Source organism: Nycticebus coucang, chromosome 19 (assembly GCF_027406575.1).
Source record: "Nycticebus coucang isolate mNycCou1 chromosome 19, mNycCou1.pri, whole genome shotgun sequence".
Taxonomy (NCBI): Eukaryota; Metazoa; Chordata; class Mammalia; order Primates; family Lorisidae; genus Nycticebus; species Nycticebus coucang.
The window spans coordinates 4,812,465-4,829,386 of NC_069798.1; the positions used below are offsets into that span (position 1 = coordinate 4,812,465).

The window sequence follows — 16,922 nt, forward strand, 5'->3', positions numbered from 1 at the left end:
AGACAGCATCTAATGAATGTGTGCCTTGGGTCCGTCAGTTTAGCACAACTCTTCAGCACCACTTACTGACTGACCCAGCGGGCCTGGGCAACGCCAATGGTACCACTTGAAATGCAGCAGGAACGTGATCTTCAGTCTGGGATGGAGCTTTTATATGTTTCACAGAGCTCTCACTAACTGTGCCCATGAACAGCTGGGATGAATCTCTGACATGAGCTACTATGTTGTACGGTTTAACAGAATAAACTAAAATTGTTTTTTTAATTCTGTATATTTTCAAACAAAAATGCTGTGATTCTTCCCTAGCCCGATTAGGAACTTCCCTAAACTATCAAATAATTGTATTTTGTTTTGATCATGTGAACCAAGAATGTATATATTTTATCAAATAGAAAGAAGTCCAACTTATTGACCTATGATATTATAGTGAGAATGTGATCAAATAAAGCCAATAAAATAAAATAAAATTCTACAAAGGGAACATGGAAACAAACTCTACATAGCCTTAATTGAAAAAGTAAACATTTCCTCAGAGTGCGCTACTCAAAGCAATAGATTATTCTGAAGGAAATCTATTCTGATATTGCAAAGGTAAAAGATCTAAATCCCTCTGACATAAGGAGAAATTTCATTTATACAGATTAATGACCTTATGACAAGTTCATACTCTAGAGTTACTCAGGCATTCCTTTGCTCTGTACTGAAAAGAATAAATTTATTTTATTCATTCATTTTATTTTATTTATTCATACTTTGCAATTTCTTAGATATATAAATCATCCTGGAATGAGACACAGGGCCTGGATATTAGTAATATACTTCAATGTGTTCAAATAAAGACTTCACAATGTTCTTCTATTTCTATTTTTTTTAAAAAACAATTATATATTCAATTGTGGAATTAGCCAATTTACTGAAAGTTAAATGACATAAAGCCAAACCAAAACAAATAAAAATCACAAAGGTCCATTTGAAGAACAGAGATTGGAGGAAAGGCAGAGCAAGATGGCAAATAGAAGCCTCCAGCGATCATCCCTCTGATAAACACCAAGTTCAGCAACTATCCACTCAAGAAAGCACCTTCTGAGAAACAAACATACAAAAAAATAAGGTGTGTGATCACAGTACCTGGTTTTAACAGTATATCATGGCATGAGGCGATGAAAAGACAGAAAGGGTAATATTGCACTGCTCATGCCAGCGTGTCCCCATGCCCGCCGTGCCAGCGCCTCAAGAGGAGAGAGAATCTGTGTGTACTGGGAAGGGGAGGTAAGTGATCGTAGGACTATGGACAGAAGCCCAGGGTTACCCTGGCACAGGGGAATATCAGCACAGGGCAGAATTCCACCGATGCCCATGAAGGAAGCATTCAGACCAGCCCAACAAAAGAGAAATCCTTCGCCCTGAAGCCTGAGTACCAACTACCTCCACCAGGGGCTGATGAAAAGCAGCCTGAGAACTGCACTATAATCGTAAGGCAATCAGCTCACAAAGGCTGCAGTCTACGGGCAATTCCCATAGGTGCGCTGCCTTAGAGCCAGTGGAATTTGGGTGCACATGACCCAGTGAGACACCAGGGGCGATGGCCAAGCTAGTGCATGTGTCACCTCACCCCCCAACTACAGGCAGTGAGGCTCAGGGAGAGTCTTCTTCCACTTGGAGAAAGGAAAGGGAAAAGTTCAGAAGTTCAGAGGACTTTGTTTTGCAACTTGAATACCAGCTCAGCTACAGCAAAATAAAGCACCAAGCAGACTCCTAAAGACTCCAAGTCTGGAGCTTAGCTCCTAGAAAGTATTTCTGGACTCATCATGGAGCAAAAGAAAACATGCTGCCCCAAAGGGAAGGACTTAGCTTACAGTTCTGGCAGGATTTACCATCTGCTGTCTACAGAGATCCTGAGCTTTCAATAAGCATCAGAGGTAGCCAGGCAAAAGTCACCGCAAGTTTTGGGGGAGACTAAGCTGGCTTCTGTTGTGGCCTAGAGCTGGTGTTTACAAGACAGTGCCCATGTCATTACTCCTTTCCCAACTGCAGCAACCCAGCAGAGAGAGAAATGGAAGAGTAAAACCCTTTTTCCTATATCTTACCCAAGTACACCAAGGCAGTACCATCAGGAGTTTTTAAGAGTCACAGAATTACTGGGTTTGGGGCACACCCAGTGCTGGTATGACTACAGTTATCAAAGCTTAGATCACAACATACAATTCCCTTTGAATATCTGAAAAGTATCCTCAAGAAGGATGGGTTCAAACAAGCCCAGACTACAAGTATTAGAATAAATACCTAACTCTTCAATGCCCAGACATCAGTGAACACCCACAAGCATCATGAACATCAAGGAAACAGGATATCACCAAATGAACTACATAAGGTACAAGTGACCAATCCTGGAGGGATGGGGCTGTGTGGTCTTTCAGACATGGAATTCAAAATAGATGTTCTGAAGAAGCTCAATGAACCAAAAGACATCACAGAGAAACCTGTGAATACAAAAATATTCTGAATTCAGAGCCTATCACAGAAATTCAACAAAAAGAATGAAATGATAAAAAAATTCAAGTAGAAATTCTGGAGCTTGAGAATTCAACCAACAAACTGAGAAATGCATTAGTCTTTCAACAGCAGAATTGACCAGGGTGAAGAAAGAATTAGTGACCCTAAAAACAGGTACTTGAAAACATAGTCAGAAGAAAAATAGAAAAAAAAAAAAAACAAAATCAAACAGAAGAATGAAACATGCCTATGAGATCTAGAAAATATCCTCAGAAGAATAAATCTAAAGAGGGGGTAGAGAGATTGGGGTGGAAGGTTTATTAGAACAAATAGTACCAGACTTTTCCACGGCTACAGAAAGATACCAATATTCAGGGGCAAGAAGGTCAAGAACACTAAACAGATTCCACCCAAACAAGGCTCCCTCAAAGCAGTTAATATTAATAAGCAAGCCCCCAAAGGACATGGATGAAGAAAAGGTCCAAAGGGTAAAAAAAAAAAAAAAAAAAAGGAGCTCCAACACATCTGGCAGCAGACTTCCCAGTGAAAACCGCACAGGCCAGAGAGGTGGTATGGCATACTCAAATTCCTGACGGAAAAAAATCCTTAAGTTTAGACTATCACACTGTGGAAGTAGATCAAACAGGAAGGAGCAATGAAAACTTTCCTAGACAAACAAAACTAAAGGAAGAAATGCTAAAAGGAGTTCTTCAATCTGAAAGAAAAGTATATTAATGAACAATAAAAAAATCACCTGAAGGTGCACAGCTAACTGGTAACAGTAGGCACACAAATACGAGTTACTCTACAGTGAAACGGTAGTGTAAAAATAACTTATGTCCTGAGTAGGAAGACTATAAGACCTATCAAAAAAATCAAAAATATCAAACCTATCAAAAATAACTACCAGAAGTTTTTGGAACGTCACAAAGGCAGGGGGAAGGATGTCCTGAGTAGGAAGACTATAAGACCTATCAAAAATATCAAAAAATCAAACCTATCAAAAATAACTACCAGAAGTTTTTGGAACATCACAAAGGCAGGGGGAAGGATGGAGTTAAAGGGTAGAATCTGTATCAGATTTCTTCTTACTTCTTTCTTTGTGTGTAAGCAGAGTTGTCATATATTTTAAATTAACTGGTTATAAAGTGTTATTTGTAAGACTCATGGTAACCTCAAATCAAAAACCTACAACAGATACACAAAGAATAAAAAGCAAGAAATTAAAATGGAAAGGAGAAAGGAAGGACCTTTATCAGATAAAATAGATTTCGAGACAAAAATAGTAAAATGAGAGAAAGAAGGTCGTAAAGTAACGATAAATGAGTCAATTCAGTAAGAGGATACAACCATTCTAAACAGGTATGCACCCAACATTGGAGCACCCAGATATATAAAGCAAATACCATCAGAGCTAAAGAGATAGACCCCAATTCAATAATGTCTAGGCGACTCAACACTCCACTTTTAGCACTAGACGGATCGTCCAGACAGAAAATCAAAGAAACACTGGACTGAACCTGCACTACAGACCCAATGAACAATCCACCCAAAAGCTGTAGAATATACATTCTTCTCTTCAGCTCATGGATTGTTCTCAAGGATACACCATATAATAGGTCACAAACTAAGATGTAAAAACTTTTTAAAAACTGAAATCACAGTAAGTATCTGATCTGACCATAACACTAGAAAAATCAGTAGCAAGAGGAACATTGGAAAATACACAAACACATGAAAATCAAATAATACATTCCTGAGTAAACAGTAGTTCAGTGAAGAAATTAAGAAGGAAATTTGAAAAGTAATCAAAACAAATGGAAATAAAAATACAACCTATCAAACTGATGGAACACAACAAAAACAGTAAGAGGAAAGTTTACCAGCAATAGGTGCCTTCATAAAAAAAATGGTTTCTTTGTATCACAAAGAACTAGAAAAATTAGATCAAATTAAACCTCAAATTAGTAAAAAGAATAATAAATATCAGAGCAGACATAAATGAAATAGGAACAAAAAAATCAATGAAACAAAAAGTTTTTTTGAAAAAATAAATAATATTGACATACCCTGTTCAGACAAGAAAAAAGGATAGAAGACCTGAATAAATAAAATCAAAGACGAAAAAGGAGTCATCACAACCAATACTGCAGACAATCATTAGAGGCTTCTATTAGCAGCTACTTGCCAATAAACTGGATACATTCCTAGACACACACAACCTACCCAGGTTGAACCAGGAAGAAATCCCAAACCTGAATAAACCAATAACTAGTAATGAGATAAAAGTGATAATAAAAATTCCCCCATAGACAAAACCCCCAGGACCTGCTTGCTTCACTGCTGAATTCTACCAAACATTCAAAGGAGAACTAATACCAATCCTACTTAAACTATTCCAAAAAAAAAAAAAAAAATCAAGGAGGAAGGAATATTCCTAAACTTATTCTATGAGGCCTATATCACCCTGATACCAAAACCAGGCAAAGACACAACAAAAAAAAAAGAAAACTATACACTAATATTTCTGATGAAGATGGATGTAAAAACTCTTTAACAAAATACTGGCAAATCAAATTCAACTACACATTAAGAAGATTATTCATCATGATCAAGTGGGGGATCATTCCAGGAATGGAAGGAAGATTCCACATAAGAAAACCAATCAATGAGATACCTCATGTCAATAGAATGAAGGGTAAAAACCGTACGGTGATTTCAATGGATGCTGAAAAAGCATTTGAACATTTAACCTCACTTGAAAATTTAACATCGTTTCATGATAAAAACTCTCAAAACATTGAGTATAGAATGAATTTACCTTAGCATGATAAAAGCCATATATGATAGACCCATACTGAGAATAATACCGAATGGAGAAAAACTGAGAGCCTTTCCTCTACTACAGTGATTTACAACTGGTATTCTGTGCACACTGCTGGGCCATGAGAGGATCTTAGGTGTGCCATGAAAATTTTTAAAGATCATTAATTAAACTATTTTCAAAAGAGGTTCAAAGCACAGTACATATATTCTCTTTTTCTAGATTAATGTAATTTCAGTGTGCTGTGGAAGTTTAACTATAGGTTCAAGTGTGCTGTGAGAAAAGAAAAGGTTGAAAAACACAATTCTAACATCTGAAACAAGAAAAGGGTACCCACTTTCACCACTGTTAATTCATCATACTACTGGAAATTTTAGCTAGAGCAATCAGATAAGAAAAAGAAATAAAAGGTATCCAAATGGGAAAGGAAGAAGTCAAATTATCCTTGTTCGCAGATGATATGATGTTATGCCTACAGAAACCTAAAGATGTCAGAAAAACACTAGTCGAACTGATAAATTAAATAAAGTTACTGAATACAAAATCAGTATACAAAAATCATTACCATTTCCACAAGTCAACAGCAAATAATCTGAAAAAGAAACAAAGAAGGTTTACAATATCCAGAATTAAAATAAAATACCTAGGAATAAACTTAACAAAAAGATGAAAGATCTCTATAATGAAAATAAGAAAACATTGATTATAGTCCATGCTATGGATTGGAAGAATCAATATTGTTAACATGTCCACACTACCCAAGGCAATCTACACATTCAATGTAATCCCCATCCAAATACCAATGACATTCTTCAAAGAAAGAAAAAAAAAGTTCCTAAAATTTATATGGAATCATAAAAAACCCAGAATAGCCAAAACCATCCTAGGCAAAAAGAACAAAACTGGAAGAATCACATTGTTGACTTCAAATTGTACTATAGAGCTGTAGTAGCCAAAATAGCATGATACGGGCATAAAAACAGACACATAGACCCACAGATAATAATCAAGAACCCAGAAATAAGTCCACACATCAACAGTGAACTTATCTGTGACCAAGTTGCCAAGAACATACAGTGGGGAAAGGATAGTCTCTTTAATTAATGGTGCTAGGAAAATCAGATACCCACATGCAGAAGAATGAAACTAGATCCTTATCTCTCACCACATATAAACATCAAATAAAAATGGATTAAAGTCTTAAATCTAAGACCAGAAACTATGAAACTACTGAAAGAAAACATTATGGAAATGCTTCGGGACATTAGTCTGGGCAAGGACTTTTTAAGTAACATCCCCAAAACACAGCCAACCAAAGCAAAAGTAGAGAAATGGATCAAGTCAAGCTAAAAAGCTTCTGCACAGCAAAGGAACCACTTAACAAAGTGAAAAAAAAAACCCACAGAAGGGGAGAAAATATTTGCAAACTACCTATCTGACAAGGATAACTGGAATATATAAAGATCTCTAACAACTCAATAGAAAGAAATCAAATAATTGGATTAAAAAACAGGCAAAGGATCTAAATAGACATTTCTTCAAAGAAGTCATAGAAATGGCCAACAGGTATATGTAAAAACGTTCAACATTATTAGTCATCAGAGAAATGCAAAGCAAAACCATAATAAGATATCATGTCACCCCAGGTAAAAGGGTTTTCATCAAAAGATAGGCAATAACAAATGCTGGCAAGAATGTGGAGAAATGGTGACTTTCCTACACTCATGGTAGGAAGGTAAGTTAGTGCAACTACTATGGAAAACAGTATGGAGGTGCCTCAAAAAACGAAAATCAGAATTACTAACCCCACCATTGGGTATATATCCAAAAAAGGGGAATTTAGTATGTCAAAAAGATACCTGCACTCCCATGTTTACCATAGCACTATTCACAACTGCCAAGATACAGGATCAACCGAAGCGTCATCAAGGGATGAATGGATAAAGAAAGTGTGGTGCACAAAGGAATATTGTCATATATAGCCACAAAAAGAATAAAATCCTGCCCTTCGCAACAATATACATGGAACTGGAGAACATTATGGTAAGTGAAATAAGCCTATTATAGAAAGACAAATCTTTCATGTTTTCACTCACATGTGGGAACTAAATAATAAAAATAATTGATTTCACGCAGAATGAGGCAGGGAAGGGTAGCAGGGAGGGGGAGCATCAAGTGGAGTGGTGAGGTGATGGACACCCGACTCCCTGATTTGATTAATCTACATTGTGTACCTGTATCAAAGCATCACATGCATCCTCTAAAGAAATACAACTCTTATGTACCCATAATAATTAAAATTAATAAAATACAGAATAGAGTTCAGGACAAAAAATGTCCTCTGCCCTTGGGTAACTAAATTGCAGCCAGCAATTACGTTTCAGAAGTAAAGCCACCTCATCAACATACTGGGGCTTTGTTCCTTATCTTCAAAAAGACCAACCCACTTGCATCAGAAGAAAACCCTTTAAACAACACTTGATCACCTTACATCAAAGCCCTTCCATTTTCCTCAGTCATTTCTTTTAATTAGAGCTAATAAAGATATCGATTTACATGCTGACTGAGGTTTGCAGCAAATCCCTAGAAAACACGCTGGAGAAATTCATCAACTTGGTTTTAGTTTTCTTCTCTCCAGAGTCAGCCCACCCCTTTCCTTCATACCTGACAGGTGCACCTCTGCTCTGTGCTGGTTTCAGCATGACTGTCACTGTATTGTCAGTTTGGTTCAAAGGTGTCTCAAGTTCATATGCTGGCATAGAGGGTGCTGGGGAAAAAAGGGTACAGTAGGAAAATCGTTATTTCTGGTTCATCTTCTTGGTTTCTTTTTCACCTTCTTTTACAAAGAACATTGAGAACATAGTGCTCTTAAATTGCAACCCAACTATAGCACAAGACTATGAGGAAAGTGCCAAGGAAGGGGAAGGGAGGGCAGAGGTTACGGTGGAGGAAGGGTAATGGATGGGGCCACACCCACGGTGCATCTTAGAATGGGTACAGGCGAAACTTACTAAAGGCAGAATACAAATGTCTACATACAATAACTAAGAAAATGCCATGAAGGCTACATTGAACAGTTTGATGAGAATATTTCAGATTGTATATGAAACCAGCACATTGTACACCTGGATTGCACTAATGTACACAGCTATGATTTAATGATAAAAAAGTATATATATATAAAAAAAGAATAAGCCATATGTGTATTTCCTACCCTGAGTAAGGGGGATGGCGGCTAAAACTAGCACTTACTGACAGCTGGACCTTGCATTGAAGTTAGGAGGGAGGCTTATGATGTGACACTCAATTCTTCCATTTGGATTCTGGATAAATGGGCGTAGCCAGCTTGCAAAAATTGATTGCATTATACGCTTACAATTTGTGTACTCTTCTGCATATATAAGATCATCAATAAAATGTTTATGTTAAAGTCATAGTTCAGAAATAATCACTGGGATCATAAACTAGACTTTATAGTGCTTCCATCTAAGTTGAAGCTTTTCATGTACTAAAGATTCAGAGAAGGGACTTAAAGAGGACAGGCAGAGCCAGAGACTTGCTGTAATTAGTCAGCAACATCTTCTGAACTCTCAGGAAAGCTGGACTGTGATAGATACACAGGAATTGGAAAGGCCCAAGTTTGACTTTCTGTTGTCTTTTGTTTTAATCAGCATAAGAACTTGGGCATAGTAATTATCTCTAGAACTTCAGTTTCTAAGCCACTTAAAATTGGGGAAAGTATCCCCTGAGGTTAATATAGAAATTCAAAGATATAATAGAGAGAGAGCGGCAGGAAAACTAACTCTACAAATGTTAGTTCAACTCCTGATATGAATCCGATTTCCAAGGCCATTTTCTGGCATTCTTTCTCTATAGACTGGAAAGTCTTATTGTGATAACAATCCAGCTCTTCAATAATTATGGCCCCACCATGGACACATCATTATATAGAGCCGTGATGTAAAAGGGTACCTCATCCTCCTAGTACCCACAGGTTCCCAAGGAGAAAGCTAGAGATTGCTTCTTGAAAATAGTTTTTAAAATCATTTTACATATGAAAAAGCATATACATATAAAAAAAGCATATATATATATATATAAATAAATAAAACAAAAAAGTAAAACACTAGAACCAATATTTGGGCCTTAAAAAAAAAAAAGAAAAAGCTTGTATGAAACAGATGTGGGTCATTTCTCAGTTCCATTTTGGTGAATCTTCTCAGTATTAAAATTTCCATTCTATTAAAAATTAACTCCAATACATAACATGGAATTAGATTTTGTGCATGAGAATAGTCTCCTATCTTAGGTCCATAAAAACAGAAAATAGGGCCAACAAATGTAACTTTCAGGGGCGGCGCCTGCGGCTCAAGGAGCAGAGCGCTGGCCTTATATACCGGAGGTGGAGGGTTCAAACCCAGCCCTGGCCAAAAACTGCAACAACAACAACAACAACAAAATAACAAATGTAACTTTAAAAAAACTATAAAATTTAAGTAGTTATTCATGATGAGCCTGCAGAGGCTAACTGAAGTGTCAAGTTCCTTTGCTTTTGGACAGAATTAGATGAACTTGTTTGCTAAAAGTGGTCAAAAACACATGGATTGAAATTATTATTTAATAATAGGGGAAAATGTGAATTTTTTTCCTAAAAAGAATACCTTAAGGTAATAATCTCTGAAATATGGTTTCCAGAGAGGCAAATTTTAAGTACTTGGAGATATATATATTGGCATATATTTCCTCTTTAAATCCCTATGATAAATAGATGAGCTAGATAATATCATCTTAATTTATATGCAGGGATAAATGTACTTGATCAAAATTAGAGAAAGTACATGGAAAAGTCATAACTAGACCCAGATTTTCAGATTCTATGTCCAGTGGTATTTTTTTGCAACCTAGGTGAATTCTCTAATCTCTAATTTTTCTAAACTCTCAAGAGCTTCTTCCTCTTTTCTAGTTCTCCACATTATTCCTATAATAGCAATTATATATTAAATCTCAAGTCAAATCTGTACTCTGAGACATTTTTAAAATGTCATGTAATGAAAAATTATCCTTTAAGTTACTATGTGATTACTTAAAAACAAAATTCCAAACCTTGACCCTCAAGTCTAGCAAAATCCTTATAATTCACTTTAGTTGTGAATATTCCCTGCCTTTATCTCCAAGCTAAAACTCTTATGAAACTAGGAATGAGCAACAAAAGCTACCCTGTTTCCCTGAAAATAAGACATCCTCCGAAAATAAGACCTACTTACAGGAAAGATAAGATATCCCCTGAAAATAAGACCTAGCGCATCTTTGGGACAGGGTATAAAAGCCAGGCTAAATATTATTAGTCCAGTCCTATCTGAGACAAAGGCTTACCTCTCTCTCCCAGCTCCATCTCATCTGCCCCCAACCAAAATAGTTAAAGCTAAAACTCAAACACTTCCCCATTCATACCCACAGGGGGGAAAATGGAAAAAGAAAATGTTCATGGAATTTTGTTTATTGCTGTTACATATCCCATACCAGATGGCAACTTAATTTCCTCTAGTCTGAAGTACAAGGACATTTTCTGCACAGTTGAACATGCCTAGAAATATTTATGAAATTATATCTTTTGTTGGATGGCATAATTGAGTTTCTGAGAGCAAAGAGCTGGAGGCCCCCGGTGCCTGGTCCCATCCTGGATGTTACCTCTCTCTTCAGGATGGGAAACTACTAATGGTAAAGATCCCAAGGAAGACTAATCCTTCTGGAAGCCAACTCCATAGGATTCTGCCTTTCTGCTGAGCTCCCAATTGTTCATGGCTCATTAAAGAGACTTTTCCATCACTGCTGTTCTGGTAACTTGGGATTGCCAGGGGAATGAGATGCCTTAACAGAACCTTCTGCCTTATGTCCAAGCCCTCCCAAGGCAAACTGCTACAATGTGGCTACTTCCTAACAAATGAGGATTTAGGCTTCCCCCCAATAAAAACTGCAGCATTTCATTAAATTCCATGAGTCTGAGTTTAGGCATCCAGAGGTATTCATTTGGCTGAAATGTATGGTGAGCTTTGCCTACTTAACAGTGGGAATTAAAAAGTACAAAAATGTTACTTCTGATAAAAGATACAACTCATGAATGCACAGTACCTGATATTCTGGTGGTGAACTGGTTTGTTGCTGGAGGCCCAAAACCTTTAGCTGTGCTCGCTCGGATGGTAAAGGAGTATGTGGTCCCAGGATACAGTCCAAAAAACAGAAAATGGGTTTCATTTCCCAGTTTTGAAACTCTTCCACTTTGATTGGATAGATCTATTTCTGGGTCAAAGGAACTGACTGCTTTGTAGGTGATCTGCAAAAAAATAAGAACAAGGTAAACTATCTGGAGCAGGTGGACTCAGAGTGCATCTTTATCCAGTAAACCCTTCTGATGTGTGCACTGTGAGACACTTTATAAAAAGCCCTCCTGCTCAGACTCTGCAAACCCTGAATCCGGGGAAGGGGTATAGGAACTCAGCCAAACTGCTAGGAGTTATTCATCACTTTTATAGACAGGAGAACGTGACGCCAATACATTAGAACATAAAGGATGAGTTCAGGCTTAAACTAATAACCTGAAGTTGTTTGCTTTCAAAATGTCGTTTTGTAAAAGCGCATTACAGTAGATTTAGGGAAAAAAAATAACAAAATATACAACTAGCTCAAATAGATAAGACAGTGATAAGGATAAGGCCTCATCTTTGATTGAGTGGCCACAATCCGATTTAATGGTGAACAGGTAAAGTGTTTACTGGGAGCAAGGATACATGCTGAATGAGTCTGAAATGTTTGAAAATAAATATAACATAGGTGCCTTTAAATTTCGTCCTCTGAAATGATTTTTTTTATTTTCCTGTGAGTTCATCAACTATTTAAGAACATGCACTTTAGAGGTGATTACTAACCTCAACTGGTTGTAATGACATAATTTTAAAATGTGGCATATTCAAAAGTTTTAAATTGCAAAACTGAGCACTTTTCTTGCTTTTAAATAGGTAAACTTACTTGTAATTTATGTGCATGAACACTAACACTGTTATTATACGAAGTGATAACTGACAGTCTTTCTTCTTATATTTATACCATGTCATTACAATTAAGAAGACCTCTCTGAAAGAATATTTAGATTGAATCAACTCAGCCTTGGCAAGAAAATGTTTCTGTATATGTTAATCAATGCAGCACACGGCGCTGTCAGAGTCAGGCAGAGTGTGTGGTATTAACCCTCTCACTGGCATCTCTCACGCCCTGAGGAAGTCAGGAAGAGATAGGCCCAGACCCACCATCCTACTGTTGCATCAGGCGTCTCTTAGGCGTCACGCCCTGTTCCGATCTGGCGTCTCATGTGGAGATGCAGGCACTGCACCTGCCCTGAAGGGGGCACAGCCTGGAGGGGGGAGCAACCCAGCAGTCATGAAACGGTATGAAGATGATGAGCTGAGCTCGCACCTCCCCGCCACAATTACCGCAGGGGTGAGCTCAGCCTTTGGGCTTATTTTATTGCCCGACTAAAATGTTCAATGGGACATAAATACACTTGGGACAAAGCCCAGACTCCTTAGTTTCACGTGTCAGACCTGCTTTCAACTTCTTCCCCAAACTTTATTTCTGCACATGTCACATTACAGCATCACGTCACCAGCTGCTCTGGTCGAGGATTTACTGCACCATAAACGTCCCTGGGGCTCTTCTGACACCACTTTTGCTGATGCACTTTCACCTGTGTCACAGAAGTATCTCTGCCCCATTTCTCTGCCTATTCAGAGGCGCTTATTCAATTCAAATATTGATCAGACACTCACACTTTGGTGTGCACTGTAGTCAGGCAGACACAGGCCCTGACTTGAGGTAGTGAAAAATCTGGACTGGGTGGGATCTCACCTAAAGTGCACAAGGTGAAGGGCTAAACTATACCTTGAGCTTTTCCCTTATAAATGGAAATAATATAACCTAAACGTTTGTACCCTCATATTAATCTGACATTTTTTTTAAAAAGGCTATTGTTTAACACACAAAAAAAGACTCTGGACTGAGTGTGCTGAGGTGGGAAGACCGATGATATGCACATTAATAATTTAAAAACACTTAAGTTCCATGGAAGAAACCAACGGGGTTCCAAGGTGAAGAGTATCATAGGAGGAGAGAAGCTCATACACAGCCTTCTAGAGTGGCTGGGGAAGGACCCAGGGAAGAGATGGTACTTAAGCCAGGGAGACTTGACCTCTGTGGAGGAAGGGTTTGAGGAAGAACAGCGTGAACTGAGGTTCTGCGGCAGGAGGGAGTGGGGTCTGCGTGGTCCCTGAGGGGCCAGAGACGTGGCCAGGGTTATGGCAGGCAGAGGTCCCTACACCAAGATAAGAAGTTTGGGTTCCTACTTCAGGGGGCCCTGGGACATTTTTAAGTGCGAAAATAAAATAATCTGAATCACCTTAAAAAAGTTCATCTTGGCTGAAGGCGGAAGGCTGATGTTATTGGAGGGGCCATAAAGGTAGGCGGGAGGCCGACAGGAGCCACTGCAAAGGCCTGGGGCCAGGGCTACCCACAGCGGGAGAACGTGGTGCCCGACGAAGGTGGGATGGAGACAGCAGGAAATGAAAAAACTGGCATATTTCAGAGACAAAATGGACAGAATTTAGTGATGGGTAAGATACGTGGCAAAAGGGAGGAATGAAGGACAGATTCTATGTTTGGGGCTGGAGCAAAGGAGATAGAAAGCCTGGAAGAAACTTCCACCCGGATGTGGACAGAGCCTGCTCGATACCGACGGCAGCCAAGTGGACACACGGGCGGGACACAAAGCTGTGGTGTGAGAAGGGACTGTGCGGGAAATGGAGACTGGGGTGACGGCACTGAAATGATGCTATGGTTTGGGAATAAACGAGATGACTGGGGAAAGGAATTTAGAGAGAAAAGAGAAGAAAGCCCAGTGCCACGGCCTCATGGACACGGACAGGGGATACAGGGTAGAGGAGGAGAAGCCAGCAAGAGAGAGAGAAATGAGGGGAGAAAGGGGAGAAAGAGAGAGGGAGGGAGAGAAAGAAAGAGCTGTCTCAGAATCCAAACAAAAAGGGAAGCAGGGAAGGAAGGAGGGAGGGAGGGAGAGAGGGGAGGACGTACGAGGTAAGACTGAGCGGAAGAAAGTGCCCACCCTTTGCTCCCCTGTAAAGCCTGCCCAAGTCTGGTGGACCATCCCTAGACCAGCCAGGCCTACCACGGTGACTGTTCACACAGTTCACTCGGCAATGTATCAGGAGCACCATAAAAACCACTTGTTCCGTCTTAAATCATGATTCAAATATGCTGGAGGAATTAGAACCTCTCACGGAACTATAGCACCTTTCTGAGGAGCGATGGATGTCTCACTCTTCCTCCAATCCTACTGCGATCAGAAAATATTTGGCACCCAGTAGGCATTTTCCTAAAATGACTCCTGGAGAGAACAGGTGTGCATGCTCACGCTGGCACTGTGGAGAGTGCGGGCTGAGCCCCGTGGGCATGGTAAGCAGTGAGTGCCGTCCTGACAGGCCTGCTCCTGTTTTCCCATTGGGCTCTCCCAGTTATTTTTACCAATAGACTGAGAGCTGTGTAGTTGCAGGACAAGCTGCACTGAAGGTTCTTCCCTGCCTTCCAGACATAGCTCTTAAGATAATTTGGTAAAAGTTAGCGATCCTCTCTCCCCTACCCCTAAAAATGTTCATTATGCGCAAAATCATACACTCTAAAAATTAGGACTCTTCTCCACACCTAACAAACAAGCATGCTATACATATATGTATACATAAAATTTTTGGACCACCACACCCCTAAATCCATCCACAGAGCCCTGGAGTGTGAACACTAGGAATGAAAAAGCTCCACAGTAATGGGGCAGCCTAACGAATTCCACCGCCTGCCACAGAGCAGACACTCCGTGATCATCTTCCAAGCTGAGCAGCAGCTACAAAGGGCACCCAAATGTACCTCCCTGTCCAAACTCCAGTGCACATTTCTCTTTGGCGTTTATGTTCGGCAGGTATGTTTCATTCAATACATGTTTCTTAAATACTTAAGAAGAACTTAAGTACAGCAGGAAACTCCCAAAAGGCAAGTTGGGGAAAGCCTATACACATGCACTCTGTCACTGGCCGAGGGTCCAGGGATTTTAATGAAGTTCTGTAAAAAATGCTAATGTTCCAGAGTTGGATGGAGGTTATTTTATAGGATGCACATAAAATTTTGTGGGCCAAAAGCAAATTGAGGTTCCCCCAAACACGTGTGGTTTTATATTTAGGTAAGATGGAATGAACAGTTGTTTCTATTGGATGACTCCTGATTTGTAGCTAAGTGCTTGAAATGTCCTAAAATTATCTTCTGCTTCTCTAGTCAAAGGCTCAGATTCTAAACTGAGAGATTCACGGAGAACCAAGATGGAATAACGTGCAATCTTTGACCAGGAGGGGAATTAAAATCATCTAGGGTGTGTGAGTGGATGGCGATTCTACTCAGCATAAAACACAGTATTTTTATTGAGGCCTAAGCAATTTCTCTGTAAACATAAAGGGACAAGTAATTAAATCTGATTTCAGGAGAAGACCTATGACCTTTCAAGGAAAAGTACAGTGACTTGAATAAAATGCTGAAAAATAAGCAGCAGTGCTACAGAAGGAGAATGGAGAGGGGAGCATAGGAGGAAAGAAGAACATGAGCATCCTCACTAAATAAGGGATGATGAAGTAACAGATATAAATTGGGACTAGATCCCAAAATAACTTGAATATTGAAAGCCAAATTCACTGCACCACTATCACCTGTCCTGGGTGGTGATCCAGGCTCAGTATCTCAGCCAGTGGTGATCCAGGCTCAGTATCTCAGCCAGTGGTGATCCAGGCTCAGGATCTTGGAATCAACTATAGATTCATCAACACCCCCACCAGCTCACAAATCCAGACCATTCTCCTTTACTATGTGCACAAATAAAACTGCACTTGTGACCCACTCTGACCACACATTAAATTGAGTGCCTGATTCTGGTACTTATTTTTTCTATAGTTAGTGTCTGTCAGAACAGCTATGTATAGTAGGCAAGGGTCATTACCTTTTCCACTTTTGTTTTCTTCCCATACCTAATGTATAGTAAATGTTTTAGAAAGTCTGTTGATGTGTTACTTTCACGGTCATTTAGGGTATTTACTTACTGGGCAATTGACAGATACATAAAGTTGGTGAGGCGCAATGAAAACACTCAGACATGTTCCCATCCCTGCGCATCTGCAAGTATTCCTGACTGACAAACTTCAAGAAATAGATTTGAAAAAAAAAAAAAGAAAGAAAAGAAATAGTTTTGATGGGCAATGTTAAATTTTGATTGATGTCCCATTTCCCTACAAAAGAGGTTGCAAAACGTGTATTCCCGCCAACAGTCCACAATGGAGGTCTTTCTGCACATCACCAATTAATGCTTGATATTACAGAGATGTAAACTTTTTGTAGCACTTGTTTTATTTCATTTTGTGGTCGTTAGTAAGGGTGGGTTGCTACCTTTCCGTATGCTTCCACACCAGCTTGACTGTTTTCTGAGTTATGCTTTGTTCATGTTTGTTTTCTAATG

At 39.1% G+C, this 16,922-nt stretch overlaps 1 protein-coding gene across 5 annotated transcripts in view; it reads right to left on the reverse strand.

Annotated features, from left to right (window-relative positions):
* The window catches only part of PTPRM (protein tyrosine phosphatase receptor type M), an 810,424-nt gene that overhangs the window by 320,566 nt on the left and 472,936 nt on the right, over positions 1–16,922 (reverse strand). For all 5 annotated transcript variants that reach the window (XM_053571260.1, XM_053571259.1, XM_053571258.1 and 2 more), the window contains exons 10-11: positions 11,447–11,648; positions 7,982–8,084 (exon numbers count right to left, since the gene is read on the reverse strand). In XM_053571260.1, the coding sequence (XP_053427235.1) occupies positions 7,982–8,084; positions 11,447–11,648 (305 nt within the window). The remainder of the gene's footprint in view (positions 1–7,981; positions 8,085–11,446; positions 11,649–16,922) is intronic.